At 51.0% G+C, this 15,566-nt stretch overlaps 1 protein-coding gene and 1 pseudogene across 1 annotated transcript; both read left to right on the top strand.

Annotated features, from left to right (window-relative positions):
* Positions 1-236: 236 nt before the first annotated feature.
* Positions 237-6,194, top strand: LOC101444102 (sialic acid-binding Ig-like lectin 13). Its single transcript, XM_058280722.1, has 7 exons — positions 237-657; positions 870-1,148; positions 1,348-1,395; positions 3,157-3,414; positions 3,931-4,024; positions 4,289-4,357; positions 4,730-6,194. The coding sequence occupies exons 1-6, from the start codon at positions 246-248 to the stop codon at positions 4,347-4,349; spliced, it is 1,152 nt and encodes a 383-aa protein (XP_058136705.1). The 5' UTR covers positions 237-245; the 3' UTR covers positions 4,350-4,357; positions 4,730-6,194.
* A 4,376-nt stretch (positions 6,195-10,570) lies between these two features.
* LOC101444561 (sialic acid-binding Ig-like lectin 13) lies at positions 10,571-13,636 on the top strand (annotated as a pseudogene).
* The last annotated feature ends 1,930 nt before the right edge of the window (positions 13,637-15,566 follow it).

Raw genomic sequence — 15,566 nt, 5'->3', positions numbered from 1 at the left:
GCAGTAAATGTCCCAGAGCAGAAGGGTGCGAGCAGGGGGAGAGCCCGGGGGGCAGGCAGGGGTGTGCATCTGGGCCCCAGGGGTGGATGTGGGTGCTGGCGATGGCGTCAGGCCCAAGCTTCCTCCTCTGACAGTAACTCTTCTCGCTGACCCCATCTTCCTGTCGGGGCTTCCTCTAAATCGTGCAGCTCTCAGTCCCTAAGACAAGAGCCCTGAGACACGGACTTTCCCAGACCCAGCCCATCATGCAGCTGCTGCTGCTGCTGCTGCTCTGGGGGAGGGCGGGGGGCCAGGGCTTCATGCTGCAACTGCAGAGGATGGTGGAGGTGCAGGAGGGCCTGTGCGTCTTCGTGCCCTGCAGAGTCTCCTACCCTCGGGACAGCTGGACCAACTCCAACCCAGCTCATGGCTACTGGTTCCGGGACAGGGCGAAAGTACACGAGGATGCACCAGTGGCCACGAACAACCCAAATCGAGGAGTTCAGGGGGAGACCCAGGGCCGATTCCTTCTCCTTGGGGACCCCAGGACTTACAACTGCTCCCTGGACATCAGAGACGCACGGAGGGGGGACACGGGGATGTACTTCTTTAGGGTGGAGAGAGGACCTAACGTGAAATATGGTTACAGAGAGAACCAGCTGTCGGTGCGTGTGACAGGTAAGGAGTGGGTCCAGGAGAGGACACAGGGGCTAGATCCTGAGTGGCCCCGGGGCAGGGCTGACCTGGACCCCTGCTCCTCGTCCTGGGGAGGGGCTGGGGGGAAAGCGAGGCTGGGCTCAGGGGAGCAGCTGGAGCAAGCCTGAGACTCCTCTGGGGCTCACCTCGGCACCCCCTCCTCCTGGTCCTGCGTCTCCCCCTCTACTCACCAGCCCTGACCCACACGCCCGACGTCCAGATCCCAGGGACCCTCGAGGCCGGCCTCCCCAGCACCCTGACCTGCTCTGCGCCCTGGGCCTGTGAGCGGGGGACGCCCCCCACCTTCTCATGGACTGGGGTCGCCCTCACCACCCTGGGCCCCAGCACCCTCCTCACCTCCGTGCTCACCATCACCCCTCGGCCCCAGGACCACGGCGCCAACCTCACCTGCCAGGTGGCCTTCCCTGGAGCTGGGGTGACCGTGGAGAGGACTGTCCGGATCAACGTCTCCTGTGAGTGCTGGGCCAGGACGCCGGGTCACTGTGGGCAGAGGGGGAGGAGGGTCAGGGCCTGGACACTGGACACTGGTCTTGGGATCTGGGCTGGAGGGTGAGGGGTCGCCTGCCCCCGCCCTGCTCCCCTCGCTGGCCCTGGGGTGGGGCGCTCTCTCCCAGCCCTCCCACTGACGCGGGTCTGCCCGGCTCTGCCCAGACGCCCCCCAGAACCTGACCGTGGCCGTCGTCCCGGAAAACGGCACAGGTAGGACAGGCCTCGCCTCTGGGGGCTCGGGGTGGGGCTCTGCCGGCTCAGGCCCCTCCTCAGCCTGCCCTCACCTCAGGCCCCTCGTCGGGGAGCCCAGGGCCCCTCCACCCGCAGAGCCCACGGCGCTGGGAACCTGCCCCTCGAGCCTCCCCGTGGATCCTCCCTCGGCTCCAGGAGGACAGGGCAGCGCTGGCTCCCGCGGCCCCTCATCACCCGCCTCGGGACCCCTCGTCCTCCTCTGTGACCCTCCCCCACAGCGTTTACTCAGGAGCTTTTGGAGACCTGGATGCTCCCAGGGTCACAGCTCAGATGCTCCGCGGAGTCTCGCTCCAGCCCCGCCCCCAGGAGCCCCGAGGTCCCCGGGTCCCCTGAGGACCCGCCGGGGGGCGCCTGCTCGGCCCCGCCACGCACGGGCTCCAGCTCCGCTCGGGCCGAGGCAGCACGTTCCCGCCGGCACAGAGGCCGCCCCGAGTCCCCGTGGCCTGCCCGCGCGGGTCTGTGGGGTCCCGCCTGAGGAGGGGTCAGGTCCTTGCAGTGAGGGCGGCGGCCAAGCTGGGCCCAGCGAGCTGCGCACGTGTCCACCAGCAGGGGGCGCCGCGGGGCTGCCTGGGCCTCAGCGCAGCAGGAGCAGAGGCTTCCCCCTGCTGGTCTGGGCGCAAGGTCCCTGAGCAGGAAGAGACGAGCTCCTTCCAGTCGTCCAGGGCCCGCGTGTCCTTCACCCGGAAACTCTGTCCCTCCTGGGCCTGGTTTTCTGCTCAGTGACTTGACTTTCATCGTTCACGTCGGGAGCTCTTCCCAAGTTAGAGGAATTGGTCTGTGGTGGGAGGAGCAGGGGCTTTTCCCAGCAGCCCACGCGGCTTCTTTCCTGGATAACGTGGTTTTTACGGCTACTGGGATGGATTTCTTCCTGTAGTCAGTTACTAAGCTTCTTTCATGGCTCCTGATTTCTCCTGCTCTGAATTTATAAAATGAGCTCTCACCATCTCCTCCCATGGCCTCGTCTCTGGCCATATGCCCCCCCCCCCCCAAAATCCTCCCAATCCCCTTTTCTCCATGCCTGCCGGGGGGTTCACTTTCCCGTGGTCATGTATGGGTCCTGGGCCTCTCTTCCTGTTCTCTTCCTCCTCCACACCCTAGCCCCCACCAGCGGGCCCTGCTTGCCCTTCCACCCTCTACTTCACAGGCTGCCTCCTCCAGGAAGCCCTCCCAGACCGGCCAGTAGGCCTCACATTTCACCTCCAGGGCTTGACCAGCCCAAGCAACTGTTTCTGGAAGCCCGTCCCCACCCAAATGGGATTTTCTCAGACCAGAACCCCTCTCAGAGTCACCTCTTTAAGTCAGGAACCTGAGGTCGGATGAAGCCGTTAAGAGAGGTCAAGGCCCTTCAGGGACAATCTAGGTTCTGAGTCATCAGCCGGAGCAGCTGGGGGGGCTTGGAGCCTGGCAACACATGACTCGGGTGGGCTCTGTCAGGGGTCCTGAAAGCTGGAAGCCTGACTCCCCCTTCCTCCCCCCCCACCCCACCCTCCACATTCCGGTGCGATTCCAGCCTGAGAGGCTGCGCAGAGAGGAATCCAGGTCACCTGTGTGGGGAGGATGGGCCTGACCAGCTCACCTTCCCGCTTGGTTTCCGTCTTTCTGTCTCCACCTGTGTGTCTGCCTTCGTGCTCACACTTCCGCCCTCCCCCTCCCTCTCCTTCCTCTCTTTCTTTCTCTCTCTCTCTCACTCTCCACCTCTTCCTCTCTCCCACATTCCAGCATCCATGTTCCTAGGAAACGGCTCGTCGCTGCCTGTCCAGGAGGGCCAGTCCCTGCGTCTCATCTGTGTTGCCAAGAGCAACCCCCCTGCCAGGCTGAGCTGGGCCCGGGGTTCCATAATTCTGAGCCCCTCCCAGCCCTCGGACCCCGGGGTCCTGGAGCTGCCTCACGTGCACGTCGGCGATGGAGGAGGATTCACCTGTAGAGCTGAGAATGTGCTGGGCACCCAGCACGCCTCCGTGAGCCTCTCCCTGCAGAGTGAGTGTCAGGGTGCACACTTGACCCCACGCCCCCAATGACCTTGAGCTCCCCTGGCCACCAGCACGCAGCCCTCAGCTTCAAGGTCAGCATCCCAGAGACCTCTGAGCAACTGCTGGACAGTCAGAGTGTGGGTGGGCTGTGGCCTGGGGCATGTTTAGTTTCTTGTTAGGTTGTAAAGCTCTTTATATATGCTGGAAACTATACCTTTATCTGATATGTGATTGCAAATATTTTCTCCCATTCTGTGGGTTTTCTTTCACTCTCTTGATAGAGTCTTATGAGGAATAGACACTTTTAATTTTGATGAAGTCCAAGTTGTCTGTCTTTTCTCTGTCACACTGCTGGACAGGTAGGGCATGTGTAGGGTGAAATCTGGGTGAACGTAATCCCACATCCAGTGATGCAGGGAAGGAGGGTGGGGCTGCAGAACAAACCACAGGGTCCTGTAGGGAGAGGAAGGACACAGGGCTGTAGTTTAGGACCTTGTCCAGTCTTCATCCCACTTGTCTGCAGGGAGGCCAGGGCCCATGGTGGATGTGGTCAAGGTGGCCATCGGGACAGCAGCTGTGAAGACCCTGCTGCTCTGCATCTGCCTCGTCGCTGGCCTGTGAGCAAAGCCCCAGGGGTTGGAGGGGGAGGGGCGGGCAGGGGGATATCTTGGCTTTGAGAGCCCACACGTGCCCATCGAAGTCCAGCCCAAGTGTCCAGGCTGGGGAAGCACCTGCTCTCATCAAGGAGGTCTGGGGTAGACCTGCCCCCTCCCCCTCAGTCACCCCCCAGCTCCATAGGAGGGAACCCAGGGGTCAGCCTTCCATCACACATGGTGGCCAGCATGAAAGGCCCTGGCATCTTCATTCAAATTGACATCCAGCAGGAGGAAAGCAGCAGATTGGAGGACACAGGTGAAAGAACAAAACACAGCCACAGTCTAGGGTCTCAGGTGAGTGATGTGGGCATCCCAACACCCAGCAACCCACCTGGTCACCTCAGAGATGGGCACAGAGCTGCTGACCCCAGCACGGCCAAGGCCGAGCTGCCTGGCCTCCCCACCAGCCCTCTTCTCCTCTGGGCACACCGTCTCACTGGTGACACGGCCACCCCCATCTTCACCTCAGATCCAGAGTGTGGTTCCCACTTGGCCTCCCTCCCTCTTGAAGATCCAGTGCATCCTTTGCTTCCCGTCCTTCCTGTTTTCACAGCTCCTCATCTGCCCTTCTCCTCCCCACCCTGACCATTTCATTCCCGTGGTCTCATCTCTTCCCAGATCACAGAACCCACCTCCCTCCCTGCCTCCCCCTCTCACCCAACACAGACCTCTGGACTGCTCTTCCGGAATCAACCTGTGCAGGTCCACTTTGAACACTGATGTTTCCTCTCCACTGCCAGCAGATATGGAGCCATCACCACAGCCTGGGCTCATGCCTGGCAGGATGTCCTCTGCTGGGCTCTCGAGGCTGACCCCTCATCTCCCAACCCCTCCCAGCCAAGCCCTTGGTGTCTCTGACTTTGCATGTGTAGTTCCCTCTCTCCAAGTGGTGCTCATGCTGCAAGCTCCATCCTGCATGTTACCCTGTCACGTGTGTGGGTGTAACTACATCCAGCCATTTCTGCAGTCTTATTCATCAACTCACAGGTCCTGTGAATTGTCCTAGGTCATGGGGTGCATGGATGAACACAACTTCAAAATCTCTGTCATGTAGGAGGTAACATTCTAGAGACAGGAAGGAAAGGAATAAAGATAAATTAACAATAAATAAAATTAGAGCTGGCTGTTGATACATGTTTGGAGAAAATACTTTAGGGAAAGCACCATAAGACACATCAGGGATGGATTTCTCCATCTGTGGTGCGAGGAGGTGGTGTTTGAGTCAACCTGGGAGGAAGCAGGCTCTATGTTGACCTCAGAGGAAGTATCCTGGGAAGAGGGAATGGAGGGAGCAGTAGTGCAGTTGCTGAACAGAAGCAGGTCTTGTGTGTTGAGGAAACAATGAGGAGGCCAATGTCTGAGAGCAAAGGGAGACCAAAGGCATTTGGAGTGACTGTCTGATGGTGTAAACCGACAGAGACCTTGCAGGCCTGTGGAAGATGCTGGGAACTTTTAAGGAGAGGGCAGAAATGACTGGATTTTTATTTGAACAGGATCCCATGGCTTCTCTATTACGAAAAGGCCAGACAAACAGCAGGAACAAGGACAATGAGAATATTGCTGTGCATGCCAGGCAGGAGGTGATTGTACTGTACAGAGAGGGGGTGCTGGCAGTGAGAGTGCAGTTTTGAAGGTCAAGCTAAAGGATTTCCCAATCGAAGCAGAGTGAGGAAAAGAGAAGGGCAAGGATGAGGCCAGCATGTTTCCTCCAAGCCAGTGGATGGATGGAGCTGTGTGATGGTCAGACTTTGTGTCAACTCGGCCAGGTAATTGTGCCCAGTTGTTTGGTCAAGCAAGCACTGGGCTAACTGTAATACAAGGGCATTTATGGACTTTAGTCACCATTGACTTTACTGCACTGGTAAATCATAAATAGCTGATAACAATTACATCAGGGATATTGCCATCAGCAAAGAGTGACACTTAACCCAATCAGTTGAATGCCTTAAAAGGGGAGTGATTCCAGCATTGGGAGAGAATTTCCCAGCTCGTCTTTGGACAACCACCATCTCCCAGAACTTGGCAAGAACCTTCACTGAACTTTCATTGCAGCCTCTGGTTGCAGCCTGCCTGTGGAAGCTGGGCTTGTGCATTCCCACGGTCATGTGAGAGACTCTAATAAAATCCCTTACCATTGACAGGTATCTCCTGTTGATTCTGTTTCTCTAGAGAGCACTGACTAATACAAGCTGTCTTGCACAAAGGACATCAAAGAGCAGGGTTTTGAGGAGGAGCACAGATTCAAAGGGTTACTTGATCTCCATGCAGGATGGCAGGTGGACGTTGAGTCTAAATGTCTGGTGAGCAGGAGAGGCGTCCAGGCTGGAGGTGTGACAATGCAGAGCTGGAATAGAGTGATGACCATGGATGAGGTGAAATAGGGCTGACTTAGGTGCAGAAGGCACGGGGACAAGTGCCAGGGCAGCCCAGTGAGGAAGAGCCAGCAAGGAGGAGCTGTGAGGAGTGAAGGGCAAAGCAGACGGGCACCTTCTGGAGGCAAGAGAAGAGGATGCTTTCAGGAGGAGAGTGAGCTGTGAGTCCATGTTGTGGATGTGATGTCTTTTGGGTGAAGTCTGAGAAGCAGATGATGAAACTTGGAAACACGTTTGTCATTGGGATCTTCACAGCAGGATTTGGTTTGATGTTTTTTTTTTAATTGAAGTCTATCATTCATAAATGAACATATGTAAACAATAAGTATATAGTAAAATTTGTGAGTTTTCAAAACAAACACACTTATCATCATACAAGGCTCTCATACCTCTCCCCTCCATCAACACCTTCCATTGTTATGAAACATTTGGTCAAAACCACGAAATAACATCATCAAAAAAATTCTCCTTCCTATAGCCCATATCCTACATTTCGTGTATTTTTCCCCCAACACACCCAAATAATATTATCGTTAGTATTAAATATTTGTTATTTTTCAAGAGAAAACATCCCCATATTTGTCCTGTTAACCACCGTCCATCTTCCACCACTGGATTTCCTGTTTTACACAATCCCATGCTGTGTACAGTCCTTTCAAAGTGTGCACTCAATGGCTCTTATTTTCATCACAGAGTTGTGCTGTCATCACTTCAGACAATTTCAGAACTTTCTCATTACTCCAAAAGGAAAAATTCCATACCCCTTAGAAATCAGTATTTTGAATGGAAAACAACTAATGGAAAAGGGAGTGAAGATGTGATTGGAGGAGGTTCAGAAGAGAATTGGAGGAGAGGAAGTGGCAAGAGTAAGTGCAAACCACACTTTGATGTGTTTTGCTCTGAAGGGGAACTTAGGAAAGGGGTTGATATTGGGTGAACTGTGAAACCTTCACGCTCCCTGAATCCTATTGGGTCCCAGTGCTGTGGCTCAGTGCCCAGTTCCCCACACACTGGGGCCTCCTGGAGGGCAGAGCTGGGTCTGATGGGGACCCTGATATTCTCTCCCTTGCCCTCAGTTTCTGTCCATCACATAATAATTTACCATCCCATGCTTGCTTGTTTGTGTGCTGTCTGCCTTCTATACCCGAAAGTGAGTTGGACAAGGTCTGGGCTTGAGTTTGCTTTGTGCACCTGCCCCAGGGCCAGCTCCTAAGGAGGCCCTTGGTCAGATATAATTTTTAGTCCTTTTTTGGATCCTGAATCCATCATTACTGCATGGAAAAAAGGCCTGACTTCTCTCAGTCTTAATTTTCTGCCCTATGAAATGAAGAAAATAATAGTGTTTTTAGAGTTGGATTATCTGGAGGAATCAGTGAGATTAGTTAAACCTGTATTCATTTTCTGTTGCAGCTGTAAAAAATTACCCTAAATTTTGTGGTTGAAAATAACATAACAAAAAATAAAATAAAAACAAAAATAGAAAAAGGTAGAATATCCATTACTATTTTAGAGTTTGGAGGTCAGAAGTCTGAAATGCGTCCTATTGGAAGAAAGTCAAACTATTCATTTACCTAATTATGTGGATACATGTGGAATGCATTATGCTAAGTGAATTAAGCTGAACTTTAAAGGCTTCATTTTATATTATTTTCTTTTTATGACATTCTGTGAAAGGGAAAACAACAGGGATGGGCATTGGATTAGTGTTTTCCAGGGATTCAGAGGGGGGAGGCTTTGAATCCCAGGAAGAAGCAGGAGGGAATGTTTGGATAATGGAGGTCTTCAGTATCTTGGTGGTGGTTGCAGTTGTACAAATCCATGCACGTGTCAAAACTCACAGAATTGTACACTATGAAAAGCATCTTTATGGTATGTAAACTTAAAAATAAATGTAAGAGAAAACACACAATGGCATTCCTCTTTACTCCCAGTGGGATTGTTAAAATTTAAGAGACTGACAATATCTAATTGACAAATGGGGAGAGAAAGTGAAACTCAGCTGATGGGGCTGGTAAAGACAAAAAGTCCTTTGGACAAGAGTTTAACAATTAAAGACAAACACGGAGTTACTTTTTGATCCAGCAATTCCACTTATCGATATGGAAATATGTTCATAAGAGACTTGTGCCTAAATACCATGGCAGCTTTCTTCATAAGAAGTAAACACTGAAAATTTTAAATGTCCACCAAGAGATGAAAGACTGTGGTATACCTACATGGTGGAATACTACTTAGCAATTAAACATTATGAACCACATGTATATAAAACAACTTGGATTCATTTTAAGAATATTATGCTGAGTGGGAGAAGACTGACATGCAGGAGTACATGTATAGGAAATTCCCCAGTAGGCAAAAGCAGTCCAAGTAGCAAGTAGGTCACTGGGGATGGGGCAGCAGTTAGGAATGATTAGATGTAATGAGGTATGACATTAAGAGATAACACTTGGGCATATTGGAAATATTTTATATCTTGATTGGGGAGGTTACTACAGGGTTGTGCACATTTGTCCAAATTCTTAGACATGTTCACGTCAAGTTTTTTATTTTATGTAAATTATATCTAATAAAGTTCATTAAAAAACACACTGGCAGCTCACTTCATAATATTTGTCTAGTCCAAGAACATGGTAAAACATTTTTTCTTGTTAAAATCAAATATATTGGGTTTTCTATTACATGCCACCAAACACATTCTTACTTTTTAAACCTAAAACAAGGTAATATTTTACTGATCAGGCACTTAATTTCCTCATACATCATATGAGTACGCAAAAATCTGTCTACATTAATAAGATTGAATGAATATATATAGATACTTGGTGTAAAGATTATACAAATACATAAAATGTGTATATTCTTTATGTCATAAGTCTCAAGGACTTACCACATACATGCTACATAGAGCAAGCAGGAAAACCATGTAATCTGAGACTAAAATTTTAATTTCATCCATATATTCAGGTTTTCTGAGAATACATGTTTGAATCCCATTTAGCTCTGAAAAACAGGTGTTTTGATAAACATCAATGCTGACCTATATGATGAGGGCATAAGGAAAATCATGCAAGCCGTCACTGCACTGAACTGCAGACAGCCCTTATGGTGAAGAAGTTCCTTCTCCACTGATTCGTACCTTCTTCATATTCTCCACTGTGTTCTCCTTTTGTTTTACATGAAAAGATGTTGCAAGTTTCTTATTCTGGAGTTGTCTTTAAAGCTTTGCAAATCAGCATCCTGGCTACCAGGGGGAAAATTCCCACCTCACATTTTTTTAAAATTTACCATTGGTGAGGATGTGGTGTAGCTGGAGAGGGAAAATCTCAAGGTTATGGACCAGGCAGGTCATAACTCTTCTCACCTCCAGTCCTCAGAATGCATAAATGTTCATATGGATGGATGGATGGATGGATGGATGGATGGATGGATGGATGGATGGATGGATGGATGCAGGGAGGCAGGGAGGCAGGGAGGCAGGGAAGCATTGATGGATGGATGCCTGGACAGATGGATGGATGGACAAATTAATGCATGGATGGATGGATGGATGGATCGATCGATCGATCAATTGATGGATCAATGGATTGAAGCATCAATGGATTGATTGATGGATACCTCTCTACTTAACTTAGGTCACTTTTCATTTACAATGCTCCAGACACACAAGATCCTAAAGAATTTTACCGCTGGCCGATCTGTCCACCCCATGACTCTACATGAGGCTGTGACTCTCTTGGGCCAGACCAGGAGTGGATGAGCTCCCTGGTGGAAAACAGTGCACAGAAGAGCCCCTTGACTGGGAGAACACATGCAGCACATCTCAGATGTCCAGGAGGTCCCTGGGTACATGAACTGGAGACTGGACAGCAAGGAGACTGGGAGGCAGGACACAGGGCTCTGTCCTTCCTGCTGTCCCCCTTGGGCAAGTTTCTGGAGTCTGGCCTTGGGATTTCGGTGCCTTCTGAGCAGTGGAGGTCAAGCTCTGAGTGCCTTTGTAGTGAAGTTCCTCTTCTGTGAATACCTTGGTCTCATGCTCCTCATCAGCTTCTGGGGTGTCCCCCATCATCCCTCCCCTTTCACTTGCCTTCCTCTGTTCATCTCAGACAGAGGGAGCCCTGGGTCCCCCTCCTCAGAGATGCTGCTGCTGCTGCCTCTGCTGTGGGCAGGTGAGTGCCCCTGGGGAAGGGCAGGGGGTGCTGGGCTGGAGCTGCGGCTGACTTGGTTTTCCACAGGGTCCCTTGCTCAGGATTCGAGATTCTGGCTGCAAATGCAGAGGTCGGTGGAGGTGCAGGAGGGCCTGTGTGTCGTCATGCCCTGCAGATTCTTCTACCCTTGGTTTTACCAGACTGACTCTGACCCAGCTCTCGGCTACTGGTTCAGGGAAGGAACCACTTACATCCGCGGTGCTCCAGTGGTCACAAACAATCCAACGCGAAAAGAGCAGGAGGAGACCCAGGGCCGATTCCGCCTCCTTGGGGACCCCAGGACTGACGACTGCTCCCTGGACATCAAAGACACACGGAGGGGGGACACGGGGACGTACATCCTTAGGGTGGAGAGGGGAGATTTGAAATTGACTTACGTATCATATAAGCTCTCTGTGCATGTGACAGGTAAGGAACAGGCCAAGAAGAGGACATGGGGGTGGATCCTGGGGCCCCTGCCCCTTGTCCTGAGAGAGGCCCAGGGGACAGGACAGAGGGGCTGGCTGGGAGCAGACAGCTTGTCCAAGACAGAGGCTGTGCCCAGGGGCACACTCAGGATCCCCACTCCAGGGCCAAGGCCTCTCTCTCTCCTCTCCAGCCCTGACAAATACACCCGACATCCACATCCAGGTGACACTAGAATCTGGCCACTCCAGGAACATAACCTGCTCCGTGCCCTGAGCCTGTGAGCAGGGGATGCCCCCCACTTTATCCTCAACTAGGGCGGCCCTCACCGCCCTGGACTCCAGCACCTGCCTCTCCTCCATGCTCACCCTCACCCCAAGGCCCCAGGACCACAGCGCCAGCCTCACCTGCCAGGTGGCCTTCCCTGGAGCTGGGGTGACCATGGAGAGGACCATCCAGCTCAACATCGCCTGTGAGTGCTGGGCCGGGACACTGGGTCCCTGAGGCAGGGGCATGCTGGGATAGGGGACAAGGCCTGGGGATATGGGGAGTGTCCTTCCACGGCTGGGTCAAGGTGAAAAGAACGCTCAGACCCCACCATCTTGTTCATTATCACCCATTGCTTCTTTCCATTCCAGATGCTCCACAGAACATGATCATCAGCCTCTTCTGGGGAAGCAGCACACGTAAGGGAGGAACTTGATTCTTGGGGGCTGGGAAGGGAGTGGAGCCTCCGCTCAGAGCTCACCTATAGGAACTTTTTTTTTAAGGATTTATTTATTTATTTCTCTCCCCTTCTCCCCCCACCTTCAGTTGTCTTCTCTCTGCGTCCATTCGCTTTGTGTTCTTCTGTGACCACTTCTATCCTTATCAGAGGCACTGGGAAACTGTTTCTTTTTGTTGCATCATCTTGCTGCATCACCTCTCCGTGTGTGTGGCACCATTCTTGGGCAGGCTGAACTTTCTTTCGTGCTGGGTGGCTCTCCTTACAGGATGCACTCCTTGCACATGGAGCTCCCCTATGTGGGGGACACCCCTGCGTGGCAGGGCACTCCTTGTGCACATCAGCACTGCACGTGGGCCAGCTCCACATGGGTCGAGGAGGCCCAGGATTTGAACCACGGACCTCTCATGTGGTAGGTGGATGCCCTATCCACTGCGCCAAGTCTGCTTCCCTACGGGAATGTTGTTAAGGTTCAACATAACGAAGCCCTGTGACTCTTCCCCCTCTCTCCTCTCACTGCTGCTCCCCTCCCTGGGCAGGGTTATTGCAGGACCGCTGTTAACTCCTGGCTGGCACTCCACCTCTAGTGGCTTCCTCTCTCCTGGCCTCCTCTCTCCCCTCACTTTTCCATGGCACCTTCTTTCCCACTTCCCCTGCTCCCTCTCTGTCTGTACCGTCTTACATCTCGCAGGAGTTTCCACAGCTCCGAACTGGGCCTCCCTTCTCTCCCTGCAGGAACCCACGTTTAAGCTCGTCCACCCCAGTGACTCCAATCCAATGCTGCACTGAAGACCCTCACAAATCTCTGTCCAGGTCGGATGGTCCTGAGGGCACTCAGCTCCCACTCGGATGGTCCCCTCCCACTGGAGTCACTTGAGTCAACATCCTGGAAGTCACTTCAGACATCTCTGTGCCTCACCCCCACACTCCCCATGAGTCAGCAAGCTTTGTGAGCTTGGCTTCCTGAAGGTGTCTAAACCACTTCCTTCCTCCATCCCCATGCCCCAGGCCCAGCTCAGGCTGCCCAGCCTCCCTCATCCAGACCATCACATCAGCCTCCTCCCCGGCCCACAGTCCACCAGTTCAGCCCCTCCAGGCTGCCACAGTTTGGGTCCCAGAAGGATTTTTCTAAAACCCAGATCTGACCCTGTTCTTCCCTTTCCCAGAGCCCTCCCATGGCTCCCCATGACCCTCAGGAGAAAATCCAAGAGGACTTTCTTCTCACCTCCCTGTCTTTCCCTCCAAGTAGTCAGAATTACATGGTGTCAGCATCACTCCATGTTTTTGCATATTAAGGCCTATCCTCCTGGGATGCCCTTTTCCACATCTCAATAAGGCTAACTCTGCCTCCTATTTCCACCCACCTCTCAGGCTCTCTTACTCCAGGAAGCTTGTCTGGCCCATGATCTTTGGGTTGAATGTTCCCCGTGGATCTGCACCCTTTCTTGCCCTTGCTTTCATTGCCTGCCTCAGACATACTGCCTTCCACTCCTGTGTCTGTGGGAAGGCAGAAGGAGAGAGGGCTTCTCAGCCCTGCGCCTTGGCTCTCTCTGTCTCCATAGTCCCAGAGGTCCTGGGCAATGCCACCTCACTGCACATTTCAAAGGGCCAGACCCTGCGCCTGGTCTGTGATGCTGACAGCAACCCTCCTCCCAGGCTGAGCTGGTCCCAGGGAAGCTCTACCTTGAGCCCCTCCCAGCCCTTGGATCCAAGGGTCCTGGAGCTGCCCCAGGCGGCTTTGGATGATAGAGGAGAATTCACCTGCTATGCTCAGCACCTGCTGGGCTCCTACCATATGTCCCTGGGCCTCATTGTACTGGGTGAGTATAGGCAGGATACCTGCATTCTCACTTGGGTCTGTGAGTAGGGCTGAGTAAGGTATGGACTTAGAAAACTCACTCCTCCCTCTAACTTGCCCTCCCCCAGGTAATGATTTTTCCTGCCCACAAGACTCAGAGGGACAGGAGGGCTCCTGGCCTCTAATCCTCACTCTACTCAGGGGAGCACTCATGGGGATTGGCTTCCTTTTCACTTATGGCTTCACCTGGATCTACTATACCAGATGAGAAACCCTGCCCAAGGTGTCACAGAGTTTAAGCCTCTCAGATTCTGGTAGCTTCATGTACCTTGTCCTCTCCAGCACAAACACTAAATAAGATCAGTCTCTAATTCCAGAACTATATTTCCCTCACAGGTTCAGAATTTCTCAAGATGACAGGATTGTGAAGTCTAGCTGAACCCTCCAGAGCCCTGAAAAATGGATGAGGGTCTATCAAGCCTCTGTCTCTGAACCCACTCTTACATCTGCTTAGCTCTTTGGAGCAAGGAGGTACTCAATGGCTTGGCTCTGCCACCTACCCAGCAATAAATTCTCTTCACCTTTCAACTTTCCAGTCTCCAGAACTCTTTCCTATGGTACTAAATGAATGGTTGGGATGAAGAGAAATAGATAGATATTTATTATTATTTTGAGTTATACTCCCTGTAATATTTTGCTTTTGTGTGCTTACTTTAACATAGGTTCGATAAGCCCATAGTTCAGCCATACAATATATTGTTATGAACCCCATAATATAAATATATGTTTTTTAAAGATTTATTTACTTATTTATTTCTCCCCCCACCCCCCATTGTCTGCTCTCTTTGTCCATTCGCTGTGTGTTCTTCTGTGTCTTCTTGTATTCTTATTATGTGGCTGGGCATCAAACCCTGGACCTTCTATATGGTTGACAGGAGCCCAATTGCTTAAGCCTCATCCACTTCTCAATGTATTTTTATCCTAAACAATTCTTTTTAAAGACATTTTAAAATGATAAACGTCTTTTACACTTATCCACATATAAACTGTTTCAATTGTTCTTCATTCCTTTACATACAGCCAAGTTTCTCTGTGGCATCATTTTCCTTTTGCCTGAAGATCTTATGTATTTCTTTAGTGCAAATGTGCTGGTGTTGAATTCTTTTAGCTGTGATTAAGCTGGAAAAGTTTTCACTTGTGTTTGTGTCAGAGACAGATTTTTACTGGATATGGAATTCTAGGTTAATATTCCCCACCTTCCAGTACTTACAAAATTTGGGGGATATATCATTTCTCATAAGAATTCTGCTATAACCTTCCTTCCTCCCTTCCTTCCTTCCTTCCTTCCTTCCTTCCTTCCTCCCTTCCTCCCTTCCTTCCTTCCTTCCTTCCTCCCTTCCTCCCTTTCTTCCTTTCTTCCTTCTTTCCTCCCTGCCTCCCTCCTTCCCTTTTTCTTTCTAGTTTGTGTTTTTTCTCTTGCTGGTTTAAGTTTTTTCTTTTGATCACTGGGTTTCAACTCTTTGATTATTATGTGCCTTGGTGTGAAATATGTGTATGAATGTGTGTGCGTGTGTGTGTGTGTTTATCCTGTTTGGAGTTTGTTGAGTATCTTGGAGATGTGGATTTATATTTCTAGTTAAATTTGTAAAATAGAAGCCATATTTAGTTAAATACACTATTTCTGTTCTTCTCCTTTTCTCCTGGGACTCCTATTCATATATGTTAGATTGTCAGATATTATTTCACAGGAATCTGAGCATCTGTTCACCTTTTTTTCGGCTTTTTTCTTTATGTTCTTCAGTTTGAATAGAGTCTATTGTTATGTCTTGAAGTTCACTGGTCATTTTCCTAAAATGAATCTACTGCTAATCCCATTCAGTGAAATTTTCATGTCAGATATTGTATTTTTTCTAGAAGTTACATTTTCTTCGTTTTTAATTATTTTACATATTTTCTCTTATTATGCTTATGTTTCCCTCTACATCCTTGAGTCTCTGGG

This window comes from Dasypus novemcinctus, chromosome 18, assembly GCF_030445035.2.
Source record: "Dasypus novemcinctus isolate mDasNov1 chromosome 18, mDasNov1.1.hap2, whole genome shotgun sequence".
In the NCBI taxonomy this organism is placed as follows: Eukaryota; Metazoa; Chordata; class Mammalia; order Cingulata; family Dasypodidae; genus Dasypus; species Dasypus novemcinctus.
Note: the sequence above shows the minus strand (reverse complement) of the source record. Positions and strands in the feature narration are given on the sequence as shown.